The 12500-nt window shown below is 40.5% G+C and overlaps 1 protein-coding gene across 1 annotated transcript in view; it reads right to left on the bottom strand.

The window, feature by feature from the left end:
- kif21b (kinesin family member 21B) overlaps positions 1-12500 on the bottom strand; it is a 403877-nt gene that overhangs the window by 161333 nt on the left and 230044 nt on the right. Inside the window, exons 18-22 of the mRNA XM_062054694.1 lie at positions 12144-12327; positions 11874-12077; positions 11705-11806; positions 8527-8692; positions 8348-8408 (exon numbers count right to left, since the gene is read on the bottom strand). Coding sequence (XP_061910678.1) covers positions 8348-8408; positions 8527-8692; positions 11705-11806; positions 11874-12077; positions 12144-12327 — 717 coding nt within the window. The remainder of the gene's footprint in view (positions 1-8347; positions 8409-8526; positions 8693-11704; positions 11807-11873; positions 12078-12143; positions 12328-12500) is intronic.

Here is a 12500-nt window from a genome sequence, read left to right as displayed (position 1 = left end):
TTTCAATGAAGATAACTTTAAACTAGTCTTAACTTTAAAGAAATACACTCTATACATTGCTAATGTGGTAAATGACTATTCTAGCTGCAAATGTCTGGTTTTTGGTGCAATATCTACATAGGTGTATAGAAGCCCATTTCCAGCAACTATCACTCCAGTGTTCTAATGGTACAGTGTGTTTGCTCAGAAGGCTAATTGATCATTAGAAAACCCTTGTGCAATCATGTTCACACATCTGAAAAATTACAGAAGCTACAAAACTGACCTTCCTTTGAGCAGATTGAGTTTCTGGAGCATCACATTTGTGGGGTCAATTAAACGCTCAAAATGGCCAGAAAAAGAGAACTTTCATCTGAAACTCAACAGTCTATTCTTGTTCTTAGAAACAAAGGCTATTCCACAAAATTGTTTGGGTGACCCCAAACTTTTGAACGGTAGTGTATATATATATATATACACACATATATATACACACACACAGTTTACATAAACTTGTAAAGAACATAATGTCATGGCTGTCTCTAGTTTCCAATAATTTCTACAACTCTTTTTTTTTTGTGATAGAGCGATTAGAGCACATACTTGTTTGTCACAAAAAACATTCATGAAGTTTGGTTCTTTTATGAATTGATTATGGGTCTACTGAAAATGTGACCAAATCTGCTGGGTCAAAAGTATACATACAGCAACATACACTATCAATTTTGGTGAAGTAGAAAAGTTACACTCAAATCAAATTACCTTCATGGCATGGCCTCTTAATTTCATGTGAGTATTATGATTGACGACACCTGTTGACTTCTCTGAGCCCATTTAAATAGGGCTCATGTGATGCAGTCATTAGACTCGGTTACAAACGCGACAATGGGAAAGTCAAAGGAACTCAGCACAGATCTGAAAAAATTAATCATTGACTTGAACAAGTCAGGAAAGTCACTTGGAGCCATTTCAAAGCAGCTAAAGGTCCCAAGAGCAACTGCGCAGACAACTGTTCGTAAGTATAAAGTGCATGGCACAGTTTTGTCACTGCCCGATCAGGAAGAAAACGCAAGCTATCACCTGCAGCTGAGAGAAAATTGGTCAGGATGTTCAAGAGTCAACCGAGAACCACCAAAAAGCAGGTCTGAAATTAATTGGATGCTGCTGGAACACAGGTGTCAGTGTTCACAGTCAAGTATGTTTTGCATCGCCAAGGACTGAGAGGCTACCATGCAAGAAGGAAGCCCTTGCTCCGGAAGCAACTCCTTAAGGCTCGTCTAAAGTTTACTGCTGATCACATGGACAAAGATAAGACCTTCTTTCTGGAGGAAAGTTCTGTGGTCAGATGAAACAAAAATTTTGCCGTTTGACCACAATACCCAGCAATTTGTTTGGAGGAAAAAAGGTGAGGCCTTTAATCCCAGGAACACCGTTCCTACCGTCAAGCATGGTGGTGGTAGTATTATGCTCTGGGCCTGTTTTGCTGCCAATGGAATTGGTGCTTTACAGAGAGTAAATGGGACAATGAAAAAGGAGGATTACCTCCAAATTGTTCAGGACAACCTAAAATCATCAGCCCGGAGGTTGGGTCTTGGGCGCAGTTGGGTGTTCCAACAGGACAATGACCCCAAACACATGTCAAAAGTGGTAAAGGAATTGCTAAATCAGGCTAGAATTAAGATTTTAGTATGGCCTTCTCAAAGTCCTGACTTAATGGTGTGGACAATGCTGAAGAAACAAGACCATGTCAGAAAACCAAAAAATTTAGCTGAACTGCACCAATTTTGTCAAGAGGAGTGGTCAAAAATTCAAGCAGAAGCTTGGATGGCTACCAAAAGCGCCTTATTGCAGTGAAACTTGCCAATGGACATGTAACCAAATAATAACATTGCTGTATGTATACTTTTGACCCAGCAAATTTGGTCACATTTTCAGTAGACCCATAATAAATGTATAAACGAACCAAACTTCACGAATGTTTTTTGTGACAAACAAGTACAAACCCTGTTTCCATATGAGTTGGGAAATTGTGTTAGATGTAAATACAAACGGAATACAATGATTTGCAAATCATTTTCAACCCATATTCTGTTGAATATGCTACAAAGACAACATATTTGATGTTCAAACTGATAAACTTTTTTTTTTTTGCAAATAATCATCAACTTTAAAATTTGATGCCAGCAACACGTGACAAAGAAGTTGAGAACGGTGGCAATAAATACTGATAAAGTTGAGGAATGCTCATCAAACACTTATTTGGAACATCCCACAGGTGAACGGGCAAATTGGGAACAGGTGGGTGCCATGATTGGGTATAAAAGTAGATTCCATGAAATGCTCAGTCATTCACAAACAAGGATGGGGCCAGGGTCACCACTTTGTCAACAAATGCGTGAGCAAATTGTTGAACAGTTTAAGAAAAACCTTTCTCAACCAGCTATTGCAAGGAATGTAGGGATTTCACCATCTACGGTCCGTAATATCATCAAAGGGTTCAGAGAATCTGGAGAAATCACTGCACGTAAGCAGCTAAGCCCGTGACCTTCGATCCCTCAGGCTGTACTGCATCAACAAGCGACATCAGTGTGTAAAGGATAGCACCACATGTGTTTAGGAACACTTCAGAAACCCACTGTCAGTAACTACAGTTGGTCGCTACATATGTAAGTGCAAGTTAAAACTCTCCTATGCAAGGCGAAAACCGTTTATCAACAACACCCAGAAACGCCGTCGGCTTCGCTGGGCCTGAGCTCATCTAAGATGGACTGATACAAAGTGGAAAAGTGTCCACATTTCAAATTGTTTTTGGAAACTGTGGACGTTGTGTCCTCCGGACCAAAGAGGAAAAGAACCATCCGGATTGTTATAGGCGCAAAGTTGAAAAGTCAGCATCTGTGATGGTATGGGGGTGTATTAGTGCCGAAGACATGGGTAACTTACACATCTGTGAAGGCGCCATTAATGCTGAAAGGTACATACAGGTTTTGGAGCAACATATGTTGCCATCCAAGCAACGTTACCATGGACGCCCCTGCTTATTTCAGCAATAAATAAAAAAAAGTAAAAGTTAGAGATGCTACCTCAGTAGAAGCATTTAAGTCTCATCTTAAAACTCATTTGTATACTCTAGCCTTTAAATAGACTCCCTTTTTAGACCAGATGATCTGCCGTTTATTTTCTTTTCTTTTCTACTCTGCTCCCAACCCGGGGTGGACCGCTAGCCTGTCCATCGGATGGGGACATCTCTACGCTGCTGACCCGTCTCCGCTCGGGATGGTTCCTGCTGGCCCCACTATGGACTGGACTTTCGCTGATGTGTTGGACTTTCACAATATTATGTCAGACCCACTCGACATCCATTGCTTTCGGTCTCCCCTAGAGGGGGGGCTTGCCCACATATGCGGTCCTCTCCAAGGTTTCTCATAGTCATTCACATTGACGTCCCACTGGGGTGAGTTTCCCTTGCCCGTATGTGGGCTCTGTACCGAGGATGTCGTTGTGGCTTGTACAGCCCTTTGAGACACTTGTGATTTAGGGCTATATAAATAAACATTGATTGATTGATTGAAGACAATGCCAAGCCACGTGTTACATCAACGTGGCTTCATAGTAAAAGAGTGCGGGTACTAGACTGGCCTGCCTGTAGTCCAGACCTTCTCCCATTGAAAATGTGTGGCGCATTATGAAGCCTAAAATACCACAACGGAGACCCCCGGACTGTTGAATAACTTAAGCTGTACACTAAGCAAGAATGGGAAAGAATTCCACCTGAGAAGCTTAAAAAATGTGTCTCCTCAGTTTCCAAACGTTTACTGAGTGTTGTTAAAAGGAAAGACCATGTTACACAGTGGTGAACATGCCCTTTTCCAACTACTTAGGCACGTGTTGCAGCCATGAAATTCTAAGTTAATTATTATTTGAAAAAAAAAAAAAAAGTTTATGAGTTTGAACATGAAATATCTTGTCTTTGTAGTGCATTCAGTTGAATATGGGTTGAAAAGGATTTGCAAATCATTGTATTCCGTTTATATTTACATCTAACACAATTTCTCAACTCATATGGAAACGGGGTTTGTATGTGCTCTAATCACTCTATCACAATCAATCAATGTTTATTTATATAGCCCTAAATCACAAGTGTCTCAAAGGGCTGCACAAGCCACAACGACATCCTCGGTACAGAGCCCACATACGGGCAAGGAAAACTCACCCCAGTGGGACGTCAATGTGAATGACTATGAGAAACCTTGGAGAGGACCGCATATGTGGGTAACCCCCCTCCCCCTCTAGGGGAGACCGAAAGCAATGGATGTCGAGTGGTTCTGACATAATATTGTGAAAGTCCAACACATCAGCGAAAGTCCAGTCCATATGGGGCCAGCAGGAACCATCCCGAGTGGAGACGAGTCAGCAGCGTAGAGATGTCCCCATCTGATGGACAGGCTAGCGGTCCACCCCGGGTTTGGAGCAGAGTAGAAAAGAAAATAAAAGAAACGGCAGATCAACTGGTCTAAAAAGGGAGTCTATTTAAAGGCTAGAGTATACAAATGAGTTTTAAGATGAGACTTAAATGCTTCTACTGAGGTAGCATCTCTTTTACCGGGAGGGCATTCCATAGTATTGGAGCCCGAATAGAAACAGCTCTATAGCCCGCAGACTTTTTTTGGGCTCTGGGAATCACTAATAAGCCGGAGTTCTTTGAACGCAGATTTCTTGCCGGGACATATGGTACAATACAATCGGCAAGATAGGCAGGAGCTTGACCGTGTAGTATTTTATACGTAAGTAGTAAAACCTTAAAGTCGCATCTTAGGTGCACAGGAAGCCAGTGCAAGTGAGCCAGTATAGGCGTAATATGATCAAACTTTCTTGTTTATGTCAAAAGTCTAGCAGCCGCATTTTGTACCATCTGTAATCTTTTAATGCTAGACATAGGGAGCCTTGAAAATAAAACGTTACAGTTATCGAGACGAGATGTAACGAACGCATGGATAATGATCTCAGCATCGCTTGTGGACAAAATGGGACGAATTTTAGCGATATTACGGAGATGAAAGAAGGCCGTTTTAGTAACACTCTTAATGTGCGACTCAAACGAGAGAGTTGGGTCGAAGATAATACCCAGATTCTTTACAGAGTCACTTTGTTTAATTGTTTGGTTGTCAAATGTTAAGGTGGTATTATTAAATAGATGTCGGTGTTGAGCAGGACCGATAATCAGCATTTCCGTTTTCTTAGCGTTGAGTTGCAAAAAGTTAGCGGACATCCATTGTTTAATTTCATTAAGACACGCCTCCAGCTGACTACAATCCGGCGTGTTGGTCAGCTTTAGGGGCATGTAGAGTTGGGTGTCATCAGCATAACAGTGAAAGCTAACACCGTATTTGCGTATGATGTCACCTAGCGGCAGCATGTAAATACTAAAGAGTGCAGGGCCAAGAACCGAACCCTGGGGAACTCCGCACGTTACCTTAACATAGTCCGAGGTCACATTGTTATGGGAGACACACTGCATCCTGTCAGTAAGATAAGAGTTAAACCAAGACAAGGCTAAGTCTGTCATCCCAATACGCGTTTTGATACGCTCTAATAAAATATTATGATCAACAGTATTGAAAGCGGCGCTAAGATCAAGAAGCAGCAACATAGATGAAGCATCAGAATCCATCGTTAGCAATAGATCATTAGTCATTTTTGCGAGGGCTGTCTCCGTAGAGTGATTTGCCCTGAAACCGGACTGAAAAGGTTCACAGAGATTGTTAGACGCTAAGTGTTCATTTAGCTGCTGTGCTACAATTTTTTCGAGGATTTTCGAGTTAAACGGAAGGTGGGACACCGGCCGGTTGTTTACCAGGAGATCAGGATCGAGGTTAGGTCTTTTGAGTAGAGGATGAATAACCGCTTTTTTGAATGCTAGGGGAACAGTGCCAGAGGAAAGTGATAAGTTTATAATATTTAACACTGATGGACCTAGTAATACAAAAAGCTCCTTGATAAGTTTCCCAGGAATTGGGTCAAGTAAACATGTTTGTTTGTTTTGTCCCATTTACACATTTTGACAATTCCTCCAATGTTATTTCATCAAAGAGAGAGAAACTATTTTGGAGGGCGGTATCCGTCGTATATACAGTCGTATCTGTGTTAATAGAACCCAGTTGTAGCTGAGATGCATTGTCTTTAATCTCTTTTCTAATGACTTCAATTTTCTTATTAAAGAAATTCATAAAGTCATCTGCTGAGTGGGTGGAGCTACTGGGAGAAGTCCCTTGTTGGGTTAGCGATGCTACTGTACTAAACAGAAATTTAGGATCATTTTTGTTGAGGTGGATGAGATTTGAGTAATATTTAGCTTTAGCTGAGGTAAGCATGCGTTTATAAGTTATTAAACTATCACACCATGCTTGATGGAAAACCTCAAGTTTAGTCGCACGCCATTTGCGTTCCAGCTTTCTACATGATAATTTCTGGGCTTTAGTTTCTTCTGTAAACCATGGGGTACGCCTTTTAGGGGCCCTTTTTAGCTTTAGCGGTGCTACGATATCAATGGTGTCGCGCAGGGCGTCATTAAAGTTGTTAGTGAGGTTATCAATAGAGCCCACATAATTTGGGAATGGTGCCATTACCGAAGGCAGTAGGTCAGTAAGAGTCGTCGTTGTGGCAGCATTAATGTTGCGGCTGCTATAGTAGTTATTACTATTATTATTAGTTTGTTGACAATGAGTCAGAACTTCAAATTTTATAAGGTAATGATCAGACATTACTTTAGTGTACGGGAGTATCGTAACTTTAGAGGTGGTGGCACCCCTGACAAGCACTAGATCTATCGTATTACCGTTGAGATGCGGGGGTTCATGTATTATTTGTGTAAGACCACAGCTATCAATTATAGTCTGGAGCACCACGCATGGAGGGTCCGATGGGGTATTCATATGGATATTAAAGTCCCCCATTATGATTATATTGTCGGCGTGCGTCACTAGATCAGCAACAAACTCTGAAAATTCACTGATGAAGTCCGAATAGGGCCCAGGGGGGCGGTAGATAACAGCCAGGTGGAGAGGCAGCGGTGTGACAAACCTCAAAGTGAGCACCTCAAACGAGTTATATTTATTATTTAGGTTAGGTGTAAGATTATAGTTTTCATTGTATATTAGTGCGACACCCCCTCCCCTTTTAAGAGGTCGGGCAACATGTGTATTGGTATAGTTAGGAGGAGATGCCTCATTTAGCGCAAAAAAATCGTCTGGTTTGAGCCAGGTCTCGGCGAGACCAACGACGTCAAGTTTGTTGTCTCGAATGACTTCATTAACTAATAGCGTTTTGGAAGATAATGATCTTATGTTTAAAAAGCCCATATTATAGGTAGTGGGCTGTTCTGAGGATTGTTTGTTGAAATTATCCGAAGTAGCAATATTAATAATGTTGCGTTTATTATGCGTATTGCACTTTAAATAGTTTCGACCATATCTAGGAATTGATACGACGGGGATATTCAGATTGTTTGCTTGATGTTGCGATAAACTGAACGCATCATAGTTAGCTACCTCAGTACAATGTATGTCTGCCTCTGACACGGTCACAAAAGAAAAAACATTATGTGAGTTGTGTTTTATTCTAAGAGAATTGCTATGTGTGCAGGGATTATCCAGCCTGACGCCGGCTAGTTCTAGTTTAAATGGCTTCTTACCCGGAGACTCCACGCTTCTTTGGTTAGCTTTTCTCTTTGTTGTTAGCCCAGCTCGGCATCCCCGCTTCTGCTTCCACTCGCACTGCTTATAATAATAATAATAATAATACCTGGGATTTATATAGCGCTTTTCTAAGTACCCAAAGTCGCTTTACATGTTAAAAACCCATCATGTCGTCTCCATTGGCGGTCACCGCTAGCACTTGACTCCGCTGCTACAAAGGCCGCTCGATGTAGCCCACAAAGTATTCCCATGCTAGCGAGGAGGTCCACCGTACATGCATCTTTCAGTCTATAACGACCCGATCCATCCACATCCAGAATTGTCTGTCGGTCGTATGTGATCACAGAGTGTTCACGCTTTGAGCCAGCCATGAAATTGACAGAAATGACGGGTGTTTTTTGCCAAATCGCTCCACACTCCCAAGAGCGTTAGCATAGCCGCTGCATTCCCATGCGCCGCCATCTTGCCAAAAAAATCATCACAAAATCACAAAATAATAAGAGTTGTAGAAATGATTAGAAACCCAAGAAAACCATGACATTGTGTTATTTACAAGTGTATGTAAACTTTTGACCACGACTGTATACACACACACACACACACACACACACACACACACACACACACACACACACACACACACACACACACACACACACACACTGTAGTTTCACCTATTTTCTGAGGCTAGGCTAAACTCAGACGGTTCCTCATCTGTGCTGGTGTAGCCGTTCTCTGAAAGTCGGGGAAAAAAAGAAGCTCCTCAGTCAATAATTCAAAATGAAAGTGAAACAATCCCCACTTGAGCGCCTCCATCCTTTCTCTCTACATAAGCCAACAAGTCATCGCTCACCCTGCTGCACATTGTGAATGAGAGCCTGGAGTTCAGGGATGTACTCGGCCTTTTCCCGCAGGGCGTCAAGTATTATGTGGTTTTGGGATGAACCAATCACATCGGTGTGTCTCAGCTGACCCTCCAGCAGTCTGATCTGAGCCTCCTTCTGGGCCACCTGTAAACTCTACACACAATATACTTACAGTATTGTCATTGCTGTCATTTGCACACACGACATTAGTTGTTGCTTTTATTTACTCACTTATGTACACGCATGTATTTAACATATTTCCATATTGAATATTACTCATGTAACGCGATGTACGGGCTATAAGGGCTGACTGCAGCCTAGTGAGTACTGTACTCGTCGGCTTTCGCCACATTGCACTTTGCTGTTTGTGGCTCGTTTTATATCATGTCTAGATGGCTTACTTAATGCTGAAAACCGTAGTTTTAAAGTCGTAAACAGGTTTTCCATACTTTATTGATCAAAATATTAAATTTATGATTATTAATTCCTACTTCGCGGGATGTACTTATCACGGTGAAGCCCAAAAACAATTAACAGCGATAAACAAGGGTTTACTCTTACTATTGGCGACCACACATAAGAGACAACCAACTAAAATGCAGTTTGAGTACCTTATTTATATATCAAGAAATACATATTGTAAAATGAATGTAAAGATTTGTATTTACTACAAAAAATCACAAATGGACAATAAACAAAAAGACTAAATTGACAACTACAGTTTTGTTCCAATATGTTTATGTTTTTATATTTCAGGTAATGTTTGTATGAAAAGGTACAAAAAAGAACTTCAGTCCAAGGGGAAAAGAAAAGTGTGTGATATCTCCTATCACAATGAAGCCAATTCAAAACCGCTAAGGTATTAATTGAAAAAGTGAACAAAACACAAAAAAATTGGCAAAAACTATGAACAAACAAAAGTGTTTTAGACATTATATTTTAGGGAAAAGGTTCGGCTACAATAGCAAGGTCACTTTAGCACTACGGCCGTAAATCTGTCATGATTCAGCATTGCTCTGACCGCAGAGCAATGCTGAATTAGCAATTATCTCAATGGGCTTCTGAATGGACGTTGCTAAATCGAACTAAAACTTTTACATAAGTAATTTTGACTCACCGCTGAATAAAAGTTTAGCAGAAACAAAGTACATTTGTATCAACGAGGTTATTCGGTCCATCAAAGTAGAACAAGCAAACACCTGCAGAGCACGACGACCACGTTGATGATCAACTACTGAAGTGATCAGTAGTCATGTGGCCCCATCTAACCGTTTAGTGTTTATGCCAGGGGTCGCTGTTCTGTCGAATTCCGCAAACCACCGCTACAACATAAATATTACAACTATTTTCCTTGAACAAAATATGCATCGAAGGCAGCTCCTTCGTGTAGACGTTGTTACAACACAAGTAAGTAGTCATGTTAAATTATATTGCATTCATTGTATTAACATTAACATTTTTGTTGTAATCACCCTTTATACCGGAATATTAATTGTACAGTATATGCCATTAGCCAACAGGGGTCAGCAGAGGGCCATAGACCAGATCTGGATATGGGGCCATCTGTTTCCTCTGCATGGTAGGCATAACAAACATATTTATTGTGGTTATTTTTTGGCATTATTTTAAGAAACAGTAAACAAACCAAGACAAAAACGGTATAAACATTGATTTGCTTCAAATGCATGGATTGTTGCTTGTCTATACTGTACAGTGACATAAATACTTCCAACAATAAGTGCTTTGACAATCTCATTTATGAATAATAACAACTAGAAAAGTACTTGTTCCAGGATCTTTTTTCTGAAAATGTAATCCTAATCCGTCCATTTTATGTCGCTAACTAACATACAAATTCTGGGGAAAATAAACACATTTACAGAGGTGATATTTGATATTAGTCGACAATAAAATTTGTCGCCGGCAATTATATTTGTCGACAATAGTCATGACATCATCACTCGTGTTTTACAGGCGGAAGCACCGCATCACCACTCGCAAAAACCTTGCCAGTGATAACATGTAAAGTGTGAGGATATTTCCTCTTATTCTTCTTAAAAACATGAACATTTAAAGCAGAGACATCATGTCGGACATCTGGAGGGAGGATGCGGTCTCAACCTCGTAAGAGTGTGAGCTTGTGCCTTGCTAGCTAGCTAACAAGTGTGAGACGAAGTTGTGTGGAAAAAAAACTATCTATCATTTTAGCCAAAGTCAGCCAGCTAAACTTTGTCTCCATCAATTCAACTACTTTTTAAAGCAGCGTTAACTTGCAATGATGTAAAAAAAGACACAATAAAAAAAACGTGAATCGCACGAATGCTCACACAAGAGTTAATCAATAATCAATAAATCATTGTGCAGCTTTTTAAACATCACAAAATGACTTTCTTTTAGAGGAAGTTAGATTTTGTGTTTTGTTGTTTGTTTTCTTTGCTGCTATTTTAACTGTTTTTTAATACATAAACAAGCTTAATTCTTTTTTTAGCACTTTGCCTTTCCTTTTTTTTAAATGGAAACATTTTAATAATCATTTTAATGTTTGTAACAAATAAATAAGCAGCACAGTTACAGTATAAACAAATATTTCTGAATTAATTAGTCGTCATTGTTGTTCGTAAGCACATGCCTAAAAAAACTTAAGCTGCATTTAAAATGTTGATACAAAAATTAGAACCATTAAATATGTGTACTCTTTATTATCCGAATAATCGTTAAGGTAGTCTTTGACTAATCAACTATCAAATTAATCGTTAGTGGCAGCCCTATTTGATATCCAAATCAGCGTTTAGAAAGGTATTTATGTTGCTAACTAACAGACAAAGTAAACCTGGCGAAAACATAACCTCATTGAAAGTACAGTAATAACTACAATTCTACAGTGGGGCCGTTATTTGATGTCCAAATCGGTGTTACGAAACTTAAAGTTGCTTTTTTTTTTTTTAACTTGATTGTGGAATACAATAGACTCCACTATCGAGTTACGCAACTGGTTGCTTTTTTTCGAGGAAGCTGCTAAATTGGACAGAACACGAGCCCTGATAAGGACAACAGCTTTTAAAAAATAAACAAATCGTTATCAATACACTGTATAGTTTGTTGTTAAACATGGCCGACAACACAAACAATGCAAACACGACGTCATGATTATTAAACCAAGCAGACCTTGTCAATGGAGGCCTTGAGAAAATGGTCCAGCAGGTGGCGTGCTTCAGCCAGCGAACACGAGCTGATCACCACCGAGGTGTCCACGGAGTCCAACTCATCCTGGACCATAATCGGGAATCAGGGGTGTTACTTTTTTTAACACTACAAAATGTTGTTAGTAGTGTACCTTGGTCTCCTCGATCTGCACAATGGTGGCCTGGCAGTCGGACAGGCTGTCGTTGATGTAGTCGATGTTGGCGTTCAGCACCTCCAGGTCCTCGTTGATCTCCACAAGGAGGCGGTCCTCTGCTTCTGGGCCCTCCCCATCCGCCATTAGCACCTCTCGCTTGTGTGAGAGCGCCTCCTCCTGGGCTGTCAGCTCCTCTCGCTTCTGACTCGTGAAGAAAAAAATCACGTCAGCGGCCTTTTGTTGATGAACTGGTGGAGCAAGTCCTACCTTGAGGAGTCGGTCCATGTCGGCCTCCACGTTGGAGATGGTCATTCTTTGCATGACTATGTCCATGATGCGACGCTCCAGAGATTGCCACTTCTGCCGGGCTGCCTTGGAGAAGCTTCCGGCCCGTCCAGCGGCTGCAGGGGCACCGGGGCCCACCGGCTTACGCTGCAGCTTCTTCCTGCTTCTGTCAGGAAGCAAAAGATGTGTGAAAGATACAAAAAAAAAAATGCATGTCGAGGCTAGTGGAAACTCGATTTATATATATATATATATATATATATATATATATATATATATATATATATATATATATATATATATATATATATATATATATATATATATATATATATATAA

Source organism: Entelurus aequoreus, linkage group LG01, assembly GCF_033978785.1.
Source record: "Entelurus aequoreus isolate RoL-2023_Sb linkage group LG01, RoL_Eaeq_v1.1, whole genome shotgun sequence".
NCBI classification, from domain to species: domain Eukaryota; kingdom Metazoa; phylum Chordata; class Actinopteri; order Syngnathiformes; family Syngnathidae; genus Entelurus; species Entelurus aequoreus.
Note: the sequence above shows the minus strand (reverse complement) of the source record. Positions and strands in the feature narration are given on the sequence as shown.